The sequence below is a fragment of the Spermophilus citellus genome (assembly GCF_964194105.1).
Source record: "Spermophilus citellus genome assembly, chromosome: 6".
In the NCBI taxonomy this organism is placed as follows: domain Eukaryota; kingdom Metazoa; phylum Chordata; class Mammalia; order Rodentia; family Sciuridae; genus Spermophilus; species Spermophilus citellus.
Window position 1 is genome coordinate 112,679,955 of NC_138187.1, and position 18,378 is coordinate 112,698,332.

At 33.2% G+C, this 18,378-nt stretch overlaps 1 protein-coding gene and 1 pseudogene across 2 annotated transcripts in view; one reads left to right on the top strand and one right to left on the bottom strand.

The window, feature by feature from the left end:
- DNAH14 (dynein axonemal heavy chain 14) overlaps window positions 1-18,378 on the bottom strand; it is a gene marked incomplete at both ends in the record, with an annotated part of 361,185 nt that overhangs the window by 326,979 nt on the left and 15,828 nt on the right. The window contains 3 exons of the mRNA XM_081298208.1: window positions 3,335-3,585; window positions 4,363-4,494; window positions 9,766-9,910. Coding sequence (XP_081154334.1) covers window positions 3,335-3,585; window positions 4,363-4,494; window positions 9,766-9,910 — 528 coding nt within the window. The remainder of the gene's footprint in view (window positions 1-3,334; window positions 3,586-4,362; window positions 4,495-9,765; window positions 9,911-18,378) is intronic.
- LOC308652280 (ribonucleoside-diphosphate reductase subunit M2-like) lies at window positions 11,838-13,792 on the top strand (annotated as a pseudogene). The gene is made up of 4 exons: window positions 11,838-11,876; window positions 12,409-12,603; window positions 12,733-13,430; window positions 13,626-13,792. The product of its transcript is annotated as a ribonucleoside-diphosphate reductase subunit M2-like (transcript).

An 18,378-nucleotide genomic window follows, 5' to 3' on the forward strand; every position in this document is an offset into this window, starting at 1 on the left:
GTGTTATTTCTTAATATTCTGGAGACTAAGAAGCCCAATATCAAGGGGCCTGCATCTAGTGAGGGCTTTCTGACTATGTCACCCCATGATGGAAGGCAAGAGAACATGAGAGAGACAAAGACAGAGAAGAGAAAGGGGCTGAACTCATTCTTTTGTCAGTAACCCACTCTAGAAATAATGACATTAATCTATTCATAAAGATAGAGCCTTCATGACCTAGTCACTCTTAAACATCCTACCTCTTAACCTGGTTACATCAAGGATAAGGTTTCCAACACATGAACTTTGGGGGACACATTCAAACCATAACAAGGACATTCTACCAATTTTTTCAGAAAGAACAAATACCAATTCTTCCCATTTTTTCCCAAAGATAGAAAAGGAGGTAGCTCCTCCCAATTTATTCTTGGAGATCACTACTACCCTGAGGCCAAAACCAAAGGCATCATGGGAAAACTATAGACCAATATTCATAGAAGCAGAAAACCTCAATAAAATACTAGCAAATCAAATCCAGCAGCATATACAAAGGATTTTACACTATAATAAAATTACACCTATCCCAAGAATACAAAGTTGATTCAGCCTATGAAAATGTATGTATATAGCATAATTTGCCATATTAGTAGAACAAAGAACACAGTTATCTCAATTGATACAGAAAAAAAGTATTTGACAAGATCCAACAATACCTCATGATAAAAACATTCAACAAATAAAGCTAGATGTGAACTTCCTCAACTGATAAAAAGTATTTTTTTAAAAACTCACAGGTGGCATAATGTTTAATAATAAAAGAATAAGGTGCCCCCCAAATCAGGAACAAAACAGGGATGTTCAATCCACCACTCCTAATCAACATTGTATTAAAGTACTTACTAGCTATGACCATAAAGCAACAAAAAAATAAAAGGCATCTTATTGGGAAGGAAGAAGTGAAATTATCTCTATTTGTAGATGATACGATCCTGTAAATAGAAAATCCCAGGGAATAAGAAAACAAAACAAGATATTAGAGCTAATAAACAGGTTCAACAAGATTGCAGGGTATAAGATCAATGTATATAAATCAATTGTATTTCAATCAATGAGCAATGAACATCCAAAAATGAAAAAATAATTCCATTCATAATAGCATGAAAAGAACAAATTTTTTATGATAAATTTACAAAAGAAGGAATGACTCAAATACTGAAAACTACAAAACATTATTAAAGAAATTAAAGAAGTCCTACTAAGTAAATGGAAAGACATTCCGTGTTCATGGATTGGAGGACTACATACTCTTGGTATGAAAATACGCCCAATATTAATCTACAAATTTAATGCAATTTCTATCAAAATCCCAATTGCTTTTAGCAGAAACTGGCAAGCTTACTCTAAAATACATACAGAAATTCAAGTGAATCAGAATAGCCAAAACAATATTAATAAGAACAACATCATTGGAAAATTCACATTTTCCGGTTTCAAAACTTATGACAAGGTTATTATAGTCAAGGTAGTGTGACATCAGCATATATATATACCAATGGAACAAAATTGAGAGTCCAGAAATAAACCCATATGTTTACGGTCATCTGACTGTCAAATAGTATGCCAAGACAATTCAATGAAGAAATGGTATTTTCCTTTCAACAAATAGTGCTGGGACAACTGGATATTCATATGTCAAAGAATGAGTTTGGACCCCTATCACATTAATAAAAAAAAAAACTAACTCAAATATGTAAAAGCAAGATTTGAAGTTATAAAATTTTACAAAAAGAAAACCAGTATAAATCTTCATGACCTTAGATTAGGGAATGACTTCTTAGATACACATAAAGCACAATAAATCAAAAATAAATAAATAAAATTCATAAAAGTTTAAAACTTTTGTGTTCCAATGAATACTATCAAGAAAGTGAAAAGAAAACCCACAGAATCCAAAATTATACAAAAAATTCTCAATATAAAAAGACTGCACAATTAATAGGTTAATAGGCAACCTAAGTCATGAAACTAGTCAAGACACAGAATATAGTTTAGAACCCAGGTGATCTGATCCACACACACAAAAATGGAATAATTTCAACCACAACCTATGTATTTCTTCCATACCATAAAATATACACAAGACATGGTGTGCTTAAAAACTGAGTTACACTAGGAAAAATATGTCGAGAAGTCTAGAAAACTGCACATACAAAAAGACACCATATTTAAGTGATGGAATTAGGGGTTGTTTCCCAAATTTTATAAAGTAAGATGAATTATCTATACTAATATTTTTTGTTAAAAAGCTATGTTTAGAATGTAAAGATTTTAAAAAAAAAAATACACACACAGATTTAGAGGAAATAAAATTATAATGTGCTATCACTAAAAAGTTATGTTCCTGCAAAGGCTAAAGTCTTGGTACTGGTTCAAACCAGTTAAGATGCTAGTAAGCTCATGACATAAGCTCTGTGGATTCAGAAATAATTAGATAAACAGAATAGGTTATCTTTAATATTCTCCAAATTTTTATGAATTAATACATTTTCAGCTCTGAGTTATGATAATGAAACTTTGATTTGACTAAAATAATAATGCTAAATTTTGATAGTTTTGATATAAATATTCAACCATTTCAATTAATATGCCTTGTTTCACAAGTTAGAGTAGATAGATCCAATTGTAGAAAATAAGAAAAAAAATGCTTTATTTTTTAATATATTTTTATTTGTTCTAATTAGTTATACATGACAATAAAATGCATTTTGACATATTATACATAAATGGAGTATAACTTTGAATGCTTTGTTTTTAATGGTAGTATTTCAATAAAAGGTCAGAATTATTTTTCAAATACTGTCTTATTTGGGAGAAATATTTAATAGATATTTCCTGAAGCTGACTCAAATTTCAACTGAACCTGTGGCTCTTTCCAAAATCATTCTCACATATCATTAAGAGCTAGCATTGAACATAGGATTGCCAGACTTAGCAAATAAATACAAGATATCTAGTAAAATTCGAATTTCAGATAAACAACAAGTAATTTTTAGTATAGGTAATGTTTGGAACATAGTGCATACAAAAATCATACAAAAATTATCTATCTGAAATTCACATTTCACTGGACATCTTGCACTTTATATGGCAACCAGATTTGTGAAGAAACTTAGAAACTGTCTTAAACTTTAACATTAAAATACAACTAAATAATAAGTTTTGATAATTGGAAAAGTGAGTACTCTGCTACAAGGAGAATTTCCAAATTCTAGCTTAAATTACTGGATATTTTCTCCATAAGTAGAAATATATTATAAGATAACTTATTTTTATTAGTCAAAAAAGCATGCTTTACCCAATGAGATTTTCATTCTTCTTTTCTGCTGAAAGTGGCATTCTAGCAGAACCATTAAATTCTTCCAAAAGTAGTGTGACTGCAATGTTCATAAGTTGACGGATGAGTTCCTGAAGTATGCAGTCAATCAGCATCATAAACCTGTAACCTGTTTCCAATAAATGCCGATATGCACACAGCTTGAAATGTGTTGTTTCACCTTCAAATGACTTTGATTCAAAATATTCTTTAATTTCTTTCTTTTCTGCAACCTACAATTTTATAGAAAATTGAGAACTGTGATGATTTCCTATGTTAATATAGCATGGTTTCTAGTTTCTAGTATTTCATTAGTCTGAATAACATATTGGAGTTAAAAATTGATCAAAAACTTCCATTAAAATTTTACTTTATGCTTGTACTGTATGTAAACATCAGCCAAAAAGAGAATAATTTATGTATTTTGAAGCTTATCTCTCTAACAAGTAGATAAATTTTGAAAGTCAAACAAGAAAGAACATACTAATTTTGTATCTACATGTTTCAACATAGAGGGGCCTTCTGTAACAGTGTATAAGATACCTAACAGCATACAGAATGAGAATGTTCTGAGAGGATTGATCATTATATTATTGAATCTTCTTTCAATTTTTTTTTCATATAGTTATGTTTTTTCATCTTGCCTGAGCAATGTTTTTTTCTTTATCTTATGGACACTATGAACTTTGTAGCTAATCACATTTCCCTTTACATGCAGTATGCCACCTCAAGTTATAGATTTAAGCATCCTTAAGTTGTATACATAAACATGTACATGGGCATTCATATGGATGTATACACGCATATATGTATTAACAAACATACATACATATTTGTTTGCATGTTATGTGGCACCTGGAAGGGTTCTTATAAATAGGCAGTATCCATTAGTTGATTAATCAAACTCCTTTTATCTCCACTGTCAATTTCCAGCACTCTCCAGAGTTGCAATTTGGAGCAATTGCTTCAGTCAGTACATAGCAACTGAGAGGATGTAATTAAACAATTACCTTTAAGATTGTACTTTTCACTTTTGAAATTGCTTTATCCCTAATATCTTCAAGTTGTTTCAGTGCCCGAGTAGTTTGCTGAAACTGTTCTTCACAAAATTCATCTAGAGAATATGTTCGAGAAGTATCCAGCTAATTAAATGATAGTAAATATTGAGTGTTGGAAAGTCAAAAAACTCATTTACAAACAAAAAAGAGAAAGATGAGATACTTGGTTATCTTTTCACATCATAGATAAGAACATATTTTATGATTTCTTTTTTATATATGTATTATAGGTATTTTCTGTTTTTCAAATTTAAATAACCCATAGTTAAATCTAATTGAATCTTCATAAAAAGATATAAAATATACATTGTTATTTTAAATCATAATGAAGATTAAACTGAAGCAGAAAATTTAAAAGTTAAGTTGTTTTTTAAAATATTTACAAACCTAGAGAACCCACCAGTTCTAGAAATTACTTTAACTTTTGATTTGCCCCAATTATTTGTAAAACTTAAAAACATGAACATGAAATTCAGGATAAAAAGGATTAAGTTAAATAATAGCAATATAAATAATAAATTTTATTCAGAATTTGTTCAGAAGCTAGTGAAACTGGAGTTTTGAGATGAAACTTGATTCTCTGCTTCTGTTGGCAAGCAAGACAGAAGTTTCTTCACTTCTGCTGATAGGTGGTGGGGAGGTTTACTATGTCCTTTAGTGTTGCAGCAGACCCCAGCAACTCACCATCAATTTCTTCTTCTTTCTGAATTCTTGTCTTTTGAATTAAAAGAATGAAATCCACAAACCAGGATGAATGAGTCTAAGATCAGGATTTATTGAAGAATAGGAACAGAACTTTTGTAGCATAAGAGGGGACCCAATAGTAGTTTTCTTCATCCAAGTGTACTAGTCTGGGGGTTTATATAAGCCCTTGGGTCACTGCTATTAGTCCAAACTTAGGCTAATAAGGATTTGGAAAAGTACGAATGCTATTGAAATTTATGCTAATTAAGGTTTGAAAAAGGAATAACACTATTGGTTAACCCTGAAACTCATCAGGTTTGCCTTACTTCCATTTTCTCCACCCTTTGGAAAAAAAATAGGTTGAAGTCATCCAATTGCTCATGCTCAGTGGGGTGTCTGGAGCTGCAGAGCTTCCAGAAGTGCACTTTTGCAGCGGACATGACCAATGTGAGCAGACTGGGCCGCCAAGGGCTGACAGTTCAGCTTGCCTCAGCTGACCCTTGCACTGGTCTGCTGTGCCTCAAGCCTGCATTGCCATGGCAGGCTCCACATGGCAGCTCATACTTGCTGCCCGAGCTTCAGCCCAGCTGGGCTGCTACTCCATCACTTCACTGCTCCCCTGATGCTTTTAGGTAGGGACAAGTGGACTGCCTTCATGGCTTGGTGGCTGGGTAACCATGTCATCATCAGAAACACACACACACACACACACACACACACACACACACATCAACCATGCTGTTTATCTTTGTTAATAATATAGAAACAAAAAGTTTCACCCATTCATGTGTAGGCCATCATTTTTCCTTCTTTCAATATTTTCTTATTTTTTCCTATATTACTATGTTAATTTTCTTGACACAATACATTTTCACCAATAAATATGCAGACAATGTTTTCCCTAGATATAATACAAAATAAGGTAAGTTGCCCAAACAAACAAAAAAGTTTAAGAAGTACTGCTTTAGCCTTAACATTGTGGATTTACTTTTTGAGTTTCTCTCTTGGTTCCATGACTGATTACTAGTTCCTAATTTTTTTAGTAAAATATTTCTCAGAAAGCTCCCTTTTTTTTTCCTGGTCTCACTGCCAACCCCCTAATTGAAGTTCTTATTGCTTTTGCTGATATTATTTTCATAGTGTACCAATTAATTCTTTAACCCCAGCATCTCTCCACTTACAATTTTTTTCTACATACCAATATCATGGTAATTTTCCTAAGAATACCATGCTGGGAAACTTTCAATAGTTATTCTTTCAGAAAAGTTCTCAAAATTTACTTGGCATAAGATCACCTCAGAAACTTGCTAGAAGTATAGATTACCAGCCACTATCCTCTCCCCTAAAAGTACATCTTTATTAAGCACCCCAAATTTTTCCCAATAAAACAAACATCACTCTTGAATATGAAACAATCCAAAGTCTCAACTCTACCTTGTTCTGTAAACTTGGATAAGGATAATCTATCAGTTTCATCATTTGAAAGTAAAGGTTTGAATAAAATAATCCACATGTTCTTTTCTTTTTACATTAACATATTTTAATTAACACATTTTAGTAGCACAATTACATATTTATCTATTTTATTGATGCATGGCAATTATATATAATAGTGGGATTCATTTTAACATATTCATAATGCACACAATATAATACTATAATATGGTCAATTCAATTCCCCAGTATTTCCTCTCTCCCTCCTCTCTACTATGTCCACCTGAACCCCTTCCTCTACCCTATTAGTCTCCCTTCTATTTTCATTAGAAGCCCTCCTTCCCTTTTTTTTTCTCTCTAGTTTCCTCATATGACCCTTAATTTTCTGAGTTTGGCTTATTTTGCTTAATATAATGCTCTCAAGCTCCATCAATTATCCTGCAAATGGGATATAATTTCATTCTTATTTATGGATAAATAAAATTCCATTTTACATATATGTAAATTCATAGATTTTTATATATTAACACACAAACACACACATAAATGAATAGTTGTTCATTCATTGATCGACATCTAAGCTGTTTCCAAAATTTGGCTATTGTGAATTATGCTTTTATAAACATGGGTATGCATGTATTGCTATAGAATGCTGACTTTAGTTCTTTAGGATAAATACTGTGGAATGGAATAACTGGGTTATATGGTGGTTCCATTCCTAATCTTTTGAGAAATGATTTCCATACTAACTTTTTGTTTTTATTCCACATGTTCTTTCACTTCTAGTTCTAGAAATTTCACCTCATTTACAGGTGTGCTTTTATTCTGGTAGAGTATTACATGTGTATAGTTAACACATAACATGGTATGCTCATGAGTACCATTCATGGCTTAGAAGAATCCTCTCCGTTACATGCATAACCTTGCTTCATTATCCTCAGCTCCCTACTGTCAGTCTTTATTGGTGTCTGCATCTCCCAGCAATGCATAACCTCCCAGTTCTAATCACAACTGGTCACCTTTTCAATCCTGACTTCAGGCTTTGCTCTCCCTCTATCTGAGACTGGCTTCTCCATGGACAGTCTCAGGAACTCCCATTCTTACAAACTGTTCACCTAACAACTCCCTCTAAAAATGTTCCTGCCTTTTGGGGAGATTTGGATCCTATTTTTCCCTTATTGTATTATTCTAAGCCTGACATTCATGAACTAAACTGACTTTTAAATCAAATTTATATTGAATAGCTTATCCACATTTGAAATCCTTATTTTACTGTCTTACCCTTCTTTTCTGACTACTAAAATTCAGCATGGCCTAACTCACAATGTAAAGCATGTCCTAACTTGACTCCAAATAAAGCTAATTTCTGCTTCTGATTTCTATGATATGACTGTTTTTTACAAGTATTATTTTCCAGGAAACATTTTTTTGATTTGCATTTTTCTAACTGATTAGCAATACTGATTAGCAAAACAAAAGGACTACCTCTAGAAATTAATCATCAATTTTTTAAGTATAAACTATTTACAAACTACAAACAGACTGAAAACACCAATTATTTGTTTTTATTTTGTATTCCTCTCCTTGGTACAGCACTTTGCATATAATAGAAAATCAACAAATACTTGCATATCATCTGGCAAAGTTTATTTCTCTCCTTTTGATGTTCTGGGGGAAAGCTGATATGGCTTGAAATCTCCAGAAAGAAATCCTAACATTCCTTATCTATCACTGTTAGCATTACAATTAGCATATTAGGTACAAACTTAAGAGATTTTCTAAAGTCTCCTTTGCCTTTCCACCCATCATTAAGTTAATTGATAAATTCTGTCTCTCAGTCATAAAACAATCAAACTTCAAACAGTTATCAGCTGCCCAACCTATTTCCTTCTATATGAAAACCATCTCAAAAATACAGCTCTGTGAAATGTCTCCTACTTCAGTTGAATTTAATTTTTTGAAATATTAATATTTTGAAAATAGATATCCCAAATATATGAAATATATTTCATATGTAGTGATTAATTCATCCTCCATTAATTAATTTTATTTATTCATTCACTAAAAGAAAATTAAACAATAATTATATATAATCAATTATAAAATTAAAATGTTAATTGATCTTATCACATGTGTATAGTTAACACAGTACATTTTTTATCTGATTGTCAAAATCATACTTTGTCCAAGCCCCTTAACAATTTTACCTTTCAGTATCTCCTCTATACAGTGGGTTGATGAAGTAAAATGCTGTAATCCTATTCAACTGTACACTAAATTCTTGAGATTTATAGTTCTATGTGTTTTAACTTCAAAATATATAAATATAATTAAATATATAAATATAATTAAATCATTTCATTAAAAAGTTCATTCTTTATAGAATATTGAAACAAGAGAATTCACAAATTTAACTAAAATCTCTTGAGTTGCAACTTATAAGTTCTTAACATGTATATGTGGTGTATATATATATATATATACACACACACACACACACACACACACCCCAAGGAAGGATAGCTGAAAACTATGTGTGTGTGTGTGTGTGTGTGTGTGTATATATATATATATATATATATACACACATACACATACATACTGAGGGAAGGATAGCTGATAACTGCCAATTATGTATTAGGTAAAATAATACTGTATTGTATTGTCTCTAAATACATATGTAAATAAAATAAATAAATAAAGTAAATAAAACATCTCAGAGATTTAGGTTAAGAACAAGAAAGACATTCTTTCTAAGGAATGTTATTAACTGTTAAAACTGACATCCCTGGCAATCATGTCCTTATTTTAGAATAATAGTCACTCATAGGAATGGTTTACTTATGGATCTAGAAATCTGTTTTTCTTTCATTCAAAACTTTGCTTATATCTGGAAGTTGTGGTTCACTCCCATAATCCCAGTGATTGAGGAGACTGAGATAGGAGGAACAAGAGGATCACAGATTAGAGGACAGTCTCTGCAATTTACTGAGACCCTACCTCAAAATGAAAATCACAAATTAGAGGAAAGTCTCTGCAATTTACTGAGACCCTATCTCAAAAAGAAAAATAAAACAGGGATGAGGATGTAACTCAGTGGTAGAATTCTTCCAGGTTCACTCCTCAGTACGAGAAAACACACATAAATATACACATTCAGACATACAAAACTCTTCCACTTGTTCTTTCCAGTTTCCACATACCAATATTAGCTGATTGTAGTATACTTTTACCTACCTTTACAAGCCATATAGCAGATGTATTATCTTTGTGTTCATTATCATTTTTTAGATTAATTGCATCTTCACAAAGTCCTTTTACATAAAGCAAACAGATTTGAAATATCTCATCAGCCCAAAAAAGATTGTGGTACAAAAATGTCCTGAAAGAAATTTTCAAACTAATGTCTCATTTCAAATAAATAAAATTAATTAAGAAATAGATAGCATAGTTTATTTAATATTTCTGTAATTAAAATGTTCTGCGTTGACCTCATTTTAAATGAAAACAACTGGTAAACATTAGGGGTTGCGTTTAGTTCATGTTTTGGATGCTGGATGGCACCAAAATAGGGAGGGTAACAATGATTATTGAATCAAATTATTGAATTTCAATAATTTTGAAACATCAACCAGTGTTATCTAAAAAGAAATATATTTTCTCAATTTACATACAATTTATTAAATTTATTAAATCTAAATAAAATTTTTCAATTTACTTTTCTCTCAATTATAGGAAAAAAAGTTAACTGGATTGGGGCCTATTTAGAGAATATTTCTCAAATTTTCTAACTACCTATGTCCTAAAATAAGGAAGATGGACCTTTTTCTTTTTTCTGCTCTTTTTCATTGGTCTATTCATGACCACAAAGCAAGTCACTGCCAGCAACATTAGAAATTACAGACATAACTAGAGAGAAAGAGCAGAGTGAAAGAGAAAAGTCTTCTTAAAAATAAAAGCTTCCCTGTTTGTGGAAAAGAGGGGGTTTTCTGTGCTTTGTGATCTCTAAAGGGTGGCTGATTTTTAAGGCTTATCATGCTTATGATATACCTAGAAAAAAAATCATTAGCTCTTCCATGTTTTCCCCTGTTTATAGATAAAAGTTTTATATTCTATGAAGCTAGTAAAATTTAAGCTTCATGGTCCTTTCATTTGCACTGCCCCTTCTAAAGTCTTGTGTTATTTATCTTAAAGATGGCTTTAATTGCTTCTGGATCTTGTTACTAAGACTAAGTGTAGTATCTGTTTTATCAGTTTAAAGAAGACCTCCTCAAATTATATAGCTTCACATAAAACAGAACTAGATGTAGAAGAATTTCTTTGTCAACTTCCTTCTCAGGATTTGGCACAGGGAAGGAAACAAGAAGCACATTGCGGAAAGTAAAATATTACATGAAACAAATGCAATCTTAGTATTTATTAACAAGATGATGACTTTCAAAATTCAGGTAGTAATAAACTCACACTATCCATCATTGCTTAAAGCTTTCTTTTTTCCTATTCAATTTCAGTTTGCATGTTTTAACCAGAAACAAGACTGAAGAGGGTACATTTAAAAATAATTATAAACATGGAAAGTATAAAAAAATTGAATTTATAATACAAAATTTGACAAGAGAAAAATAAGGCATAAATTAATACTGTGCATAGTTGCATAATTACAGTGCACATAATGTGAGGAGCTAACCACAAATTTCCATTTTCATTTGCAAAAGAAAATTAAATATATTCCCCCCAAATTTTAGTCACATAAAAGAACTGCTTGGTATTAGAGAATATATTACAGAAGGCCTTATTAAACCCCAGGTCTTGGCTTCCAGGAAAAGTACAGTTGATGTGCTTTTTCCTATTCTTCCAACCAAGTATAACTAAAAACTCCAGGGCTGGGAATATAACTCAGTTGATAGAGTGTTTGCCTTGCATGCACAAGGCCCTGGGTTCAATCTCCAGTACCTCAAAGAAAGAAACAAAACAAAAAACTCCAGACATTGTGTAAAAGAAAACATAAGAAGACACTGAAAAGTGGAGAAGAGAAGCACACTGGTTAAGAGATAAGTGGTAAGTGTCTTCCTTGGGTTTTCTTTTTCATCATACACCCCAGACTTGGAACTGTAGACACTGGCAACTTGGAAGTGCCAATGTGTGCAGACAGAAAAAAAAAAGTAATGAAAATGCCTTTTTTTTTTTTTTTAAGCTAAAGGACCTGGAAAGGGGCAGTCTATCAAGACAGAAACACTTAGATAATATTAACTCTACTCCAGCCAAATATCAGAGGAACAAAATGTGGTGAATGTGGAGCTAATATCTCCATGGGAGGTTTCAGGGAAGGTTCAAGTGGAGATGAATGGGTAAAGAAATTACACATAAATAGAAAAAAAAATAGAACATAAATAAGAACCAAATGGATTTTTTTGGGGGGGGGGCTAAAAACCACAGTAACAGAAATGGGAAAAAAAATGGAAGACTGAAGTGGACAGAAAGACAAATCAGTGAATTGGAAAAAAATATAAAAATAATCTAATCGGAAGCACAAAGAGGAAGTTGACTGAAAAAATAAACTCCAGCGAACCTGTGGAATCAGGAAAGAGAGAGAGAGCGAGAGGGCGAGAGAGCGAGAGAGAGGGAGAGAGAGAGGGTGGGGGTGGGGGTGGGGTGGGGGTGGGGTGGGGGTGGGGTGGGGTGGGGGTGGGGTGGGGGTGGGGTGGCAGGAGGGGAAGGGGAGAAAGAGAGAGCTCTAGAGCCAGCATTCTTCTCTCCTCCAACTCCAGTCACTGCCCCGCCGCCCCACCACCATGCTTTGGGTCCGCCTCCCCGCAACTCCCCTTCAGTAGCCACCATCCCACACAGCAGCAGCTGTGGCTGTAGCTCTCCCTGTTGAAGGGACTCAGCGTGACCCCCAAGGAGAACAGGTCACTCAGAGTTCTGGTGCACAAGACCGCCAGGAGGATCTTCCAGGAGCCCAAAGAACCTGACCCCAGCATGGAGGATGAATCACTACTGAGAGAAAACCCACTCTGCATTGTCCTCTTTTCTATAGAATACCATGATATTTGGCAGATGTATAAAAAAGCTGAGGCTTGGGCTGGGGATGTGGCTCAACCGGTAGCGCGCTCGCTAAAATAAATATTAAAAATTCTCTCTCCCCCTCTCTCTCTCTCACTCTCTTTGAAAAAAAAACCAAAACCCAAAACAAAAAACGCTGAGGCTTCCTTTTGGACAGTTAAGGAGGTAGATCTTTTCAGGAACATTCAACCCTGGGAAGCCCTGAAGCTTGAGGAGAGAGATTTTATAGCACATGTTCTGGCTTTTAGCAGGTGATGGCATAATACATGAAAAACTGGTGAAGCAATTTAGCCAAGAAATTCAAATTACAGAAGCCCACTGTTTCTATGGATTCCAAATTGCCATAGGAAAAATACATTCTGTAATGTACAGTTTCCTTATTGTCACATTAAAAATTCCAAAGAAAAAGAATTTATCTTCAATGGCACTGAAATGATGCCTTGTATGAAGAAGAAAACAGATTTGGAATCAGAATAAAAAGTCTATTTGTGGAGAGCATGATGTAGCCTTTGCTAATGTGGAAGAAATCTTCTTTTCTGGTTCTTTTGCATCAATATATTCTGGCTTAAGAAATGACGGCTGATGCCTGGTCTCACATTTTCCAATGAACTTATTAGCAGAGATGAGTGATTTTGCCTGCTCAGTGTTCAAATACTTGCTACACACTGTGGGAGAAGAGGATAAAAGTAATTATCAATTTTGTTAGGATAGAACCGGAGTTCCTCACCAAGGCCTTGCCTGTGAAGCTCATTGGGATGAACTGCTCTTTGATGAAGCAGTGCATTGAATTTGTGGCAGACAGGCTTATGCTGAAACTGGGCTCTAGCGAGATTTTTAGAGTAGAAAATCCACTTGAAGGGCTGGGGATGTGGCTCAAGTGGTAGCGCGCTCGCCTGGCATGCGAGTGGCCCGGGTTCGATCCTCAGCACCACATACAAACAAAGATGTTGTGTCCGCCGAAAACTAAAAAATAAATATTAAAAATTCTCTCTCTCTCTCTCTCTCTCTCTCTCACTCTCTCTTTAAAAAGAAAAAAAGAAAATCCACTTGACATTATGGAGAATATCTCACTGGAAGGGAAGACTAACTTCTTTGAGAAGAGAGTAGTTGAGTATCGAAGACTGGAGTGGTGTTGAATCCAACAGAGAATTCTCTTACCTTCTTGGATGCCACCCCCCTCAGAAAAAATCAGCTGAAGTGAATCAACCAGCTACACCATTGTCCTTAAGGTTTATTAACAACATCTATAAAACTGTGTAGCTATCAGAATCAATCTTGTTTATTAATAAGCTAGTGGTGTTACCTAGAAAGAAAGGACATTTGGAACAGGCTACTTGAATTCTTATGGAAGATCTTGTCCTTTTCAGCTTTTGTAAGCAGGCTGTCCAGCTTCACCACAGCACTAATGGTGGTGATCCAGGTTTTAAAGAAAGGGAACTCTCAAGTAAGCTTGACCCAGCAAGATGAAATATCAATTCTGACCATAAAGCAGTTGAGATGTCAGTCTCACTGCTATCAAGCAGACTTTAAAGTTTATTTAAATAGTTCATAAATAAACTGGCACTTTACACACAAATGAACATTGTATTCTCAAGGGAAAACCTGATTTATTTGGTTTCTACACCAAAAACAAAGTGTTGTATTTACCAGTAACAGGAGCCAATTAAAAATTCACTAAGCACTAAAGTTAAACTTATTTGACTAAGCATGTAATCTCTTTTTTAATTTAAATTTTTATTTTTTATTTGTTCTTTTTAGTTATATATGACAGTAGAATGAATAATTTCGGCAAGTTATACATACATAGAGTATAACTTATTCTATTTAAGATTCCATCTTGTAGTTGGAGAAGCAGGTAATTTCTAAGCTTTGTTTTCTTTAATGAATTGAAATACTCTTTAATCATTTTTTAAGTCAGTCCTGTGCATACCTAGACATTAGTCTACTGATGCCAGTAGAAGATAGTTTGTGTAGTTTGTCTCATACCCCAAGTACAATATCATGGCATCTTCTGTTCAACTGAGGTATAATGTCTTACAGGGTAAGGAGCTTCTAACTTAAGTTGTTGGGAATTTGGGAATTGAGGAATGATTTGAGAGACTGCTAGTGACCCAGTGACATGGGAGGGGTAGTATCATTCTATTTCTTAAAATGGACTTTCCTTAATTTCTAATTGGTAAAAAAAAGTTGCAAAAGGTCTTTGTGAGATTCAAGATAGTATTATAAATTTTCAGACCATCAAAGTGACCTGCCTAAGCACTCCTATTAAGTGGTAGACTGGAACGGAAATGGGCTATCCTAAAAGTTGTGTTTATTCTAACTTTTTAAGTAGGTATTGTTGAGACTTGATCAATAAGTCTTACTCCATGTCTCTTAAATTAGAAAATAATTTTTACTCTAAATGTCCATTTAGGTTTTACCTATTTGTATTTTTTGGAAAAAAAAATCACCCAGTACTATCCTGAAGTTAATAACTGAAAAAATACTGTTCATTGTAATGCTAACATTTGCTTAAATATGAGCATCACCTGGTGAATTCCTTAGCTAGTACAAAACTAGTGCTGTTATGAGCCATTAATATGTGTTTAATTCAAACGTTAATTTCAAGTGGAGGTATAAAGATAATTAGTGGAGCTATTGGATTAATCTGCCTTTATGTTTTGGGGAAAAAAGCCAATGTTACATGGAAGATGATTCATGACTTACATTGATCTTTGTGACTGTTTGTTAGTTGACTGCATTGTATGTTGACTATTTGACCATTGATCAGTTTCCTTCATTTATTGTATAAGCATTTTTTCATTTCCTATCATATGGGACTTTTGCATCTTTTAAATTACTGTTGATTAAAGTTAATAAATTCAGGTTATATGGTCCTTAAAAAAATCTAGCATTTGTGTCTGGAGTCCCAGGGGGTAAGAGAAAGAAGGCAGATTAAATATATATATTAATATATATACTTGAAGAAATAATGGCTGAAAACTCCCCAAATTTGGCAAAAGACACACAAAACAAGAGATTCGTGAAGCTAAGGGAATTAAGCACAGGATAAATCAAAGAAATCCACACCAAAACACATCAATGTTGAATTTTTGAAAACTAAAAAGAAAAAAAAATCTTGAAAACAGCAAGAGGAAAACACTTTTTTTTTATAGGAGATAAACAATTCAAATGATCAAGGAGGCCATTAGAAAATGGCACAACATTTTTCAAGTGCTAAAAGAAAAGAATTACCAACCCAGGATCCCCTATATATATCCCCTATCCATCAATGAAGGGAAATTCAGGATATTCTTAGATACAGGAAAAGTAAGATAATTTGTTGCTAAAAGACACCCCCTAAGAGAATGGCTAAAGTAAATTCATTGACCAGATATTAAACAACCAAAAATTAAAAGAAGGAGCATCAAAAAAAGGAAGAAAGAACATGATAGACAAAATTATGAATAAATATAATAAGCTATCCTCTATTGATTTTTCTAAATCATGTTTGATAATGGAAGCAAAAGTCATAACGCGGTTTAATATGGTTCCAACTATATAGATGAAATATTTAAGACAATTATACTATAAACAGGGGATAATTAAGAGATATTAAATTACAATTTCTAAAATTCATCTGTTGAAAGTATGGCATTTGCCATTAAATGGATGGAACTGGAGACTATCATGCTAAGTGAAATAAGCTAATCCCCCCACACCAAAGGCCAAATGTTCTCTATGATATGTGGATGCTGACTTACAATGTATGGGGAGGTTTACCTGATTGGAAAGGGCAGAGTTGGGGGAAGGAAGGGAGGATAGGTATGGGAAAGACTGTAGAAAGACAGAGAGGGCATGTAATGATATATTTCAAGCCTTAAAAAAAATGATTGCCAACCTAAATTACTATATCCAGCAAAGCTACACTTCAAAATTAAAGAAAAAAATAAAACTTTCCAAAAAAAGCATAAGCTAATGGAATTTGTGACCACTAATCCAGAAATACAGAAGATGCTTACATGAATCCAACACACAGGAAAAAATAAAAATAAGAGGACATGGGAAAAAATAAATCTCATTAGAAGAGTAGATAAGCAAATGAGAATTAGGAACAGATCAAACATTAGAAATAAAACAAAATTATAGAAAAAATGACATACATTTTAATAATAACACTGAATATAAATGATGTAAATTTTTTGATCAAGAGACAGACTGGCAGATAGGATTAAAAAACAAGACCCAACTGCATGTTGTCTGCAATAAACACATCTTACTTGCAAAGACATTCACAGACTACAAGTTTAAGAATGTAAAATAATATTTTATGCAAACTGAATCTAAAAGCAAGAAGGAGTAACTATTCTCATATCTGAAGATTCAACTTCAAAGTCAAATTTTGTCAGAAGAGACAAAGGTCACCATATTGGTAAACAAAACAATCCAACAAAAATATATAATAATTGTAAATATGCTCCAAATGTTGGTGCACCAAATTTCATAAAGCAAACATTACTCAATATAAAGGGACAGATAAATACAATACAATAATCGTGGCTGATTTCAATATCCCACTCTAATTGATAGGTCATCCAGATCAAAAAATTAACCAAGGTACTACAGAGTTAAACTATACTTCAGATCAGTGTCCTTAACAAACATATGCAGAATATTTCATCCAATAACAGCTGAAAACACTTTCTTTTCAGCTAATTATGGAGCCTTCTCCAAAACAGATTAGATATTAGATCACAAAATAAGTCTTGGCAAATTCAAAGAAAGAAAGAAAGGAAAGTTAAAAAATGAAATAATTCCTTCATCCTTCCTCTTATCAGATCATTATAGAATAAATGTGGAAAAAAACAAGAAAAATACAGAAATGCTGCAAATACATGCAGAAAGGTTGGTGAGGTGAGATATTTAAAAGTTCCCAGAATCAAATGAGAATAAAAATACAATATATAGAATCTGTGGGAAACAATGAAAACAGCCATATGAAGGAAGTTTACAGCTGATAAAACAATCAAATAACCTAATGATGCGTTTCAATGTCTTAGAAAAAACAAGAATCTAAAAATCAACCTGAAAAATAACAATGAAAGAAAGAATAAAGATCAGGAAATTAATGATAGAAATAATAATATAATAATACAAAAGATCAATAAAACAAAGAATAAGTTATTTGAAAAGATAAGTAAGAGTGGCAAACCTCTGGCCAAACTAACCAAAAGAAAGAGAGGAAAGACCAAAATTAATAGAATTAGAGATGAAAAAAGGGATAAAACAGAAACTCAGAGACTGTTTGAAAATTTATGTTCTAATCAACTGGAAAAATCTAGAATAATAAATAGATAACTTCCTAGACATATACAATCTACCAAAATTGAATCAAGAGGATATAGAAAATGTAAACAGACCAATCATAAGTAGTGAGATTAAACAACGTTTTATTATGGTTTGGATATGAGGTCTCTCCAAAAGTTTCTGTATTAATTCAGAAAATTATGTGAGAACTGTGAGAACTGTAATCTAATCAGTCTCAGTCCTTCCTAGTTTGAATGGATTGGGTGGTAACTATAGGCAGGTGGGATATGGTTAGAGGAAGTGGGTCACTGGGGATGTGCACTGGAAGGGTGCAACATTCTTATAGTTGCCCTTCTTATCTCTACTTGCTGACCACACCATGAGCTGAGCAGATATTCTCTGCTAGGACCTTCCCTCATGATGTGCTGCCTCACTTGGGGCTCAGAGCAATGGAGTCAACCATCTGAGGTCTATGAAACCTCAGACAGACTGAGAACTCTG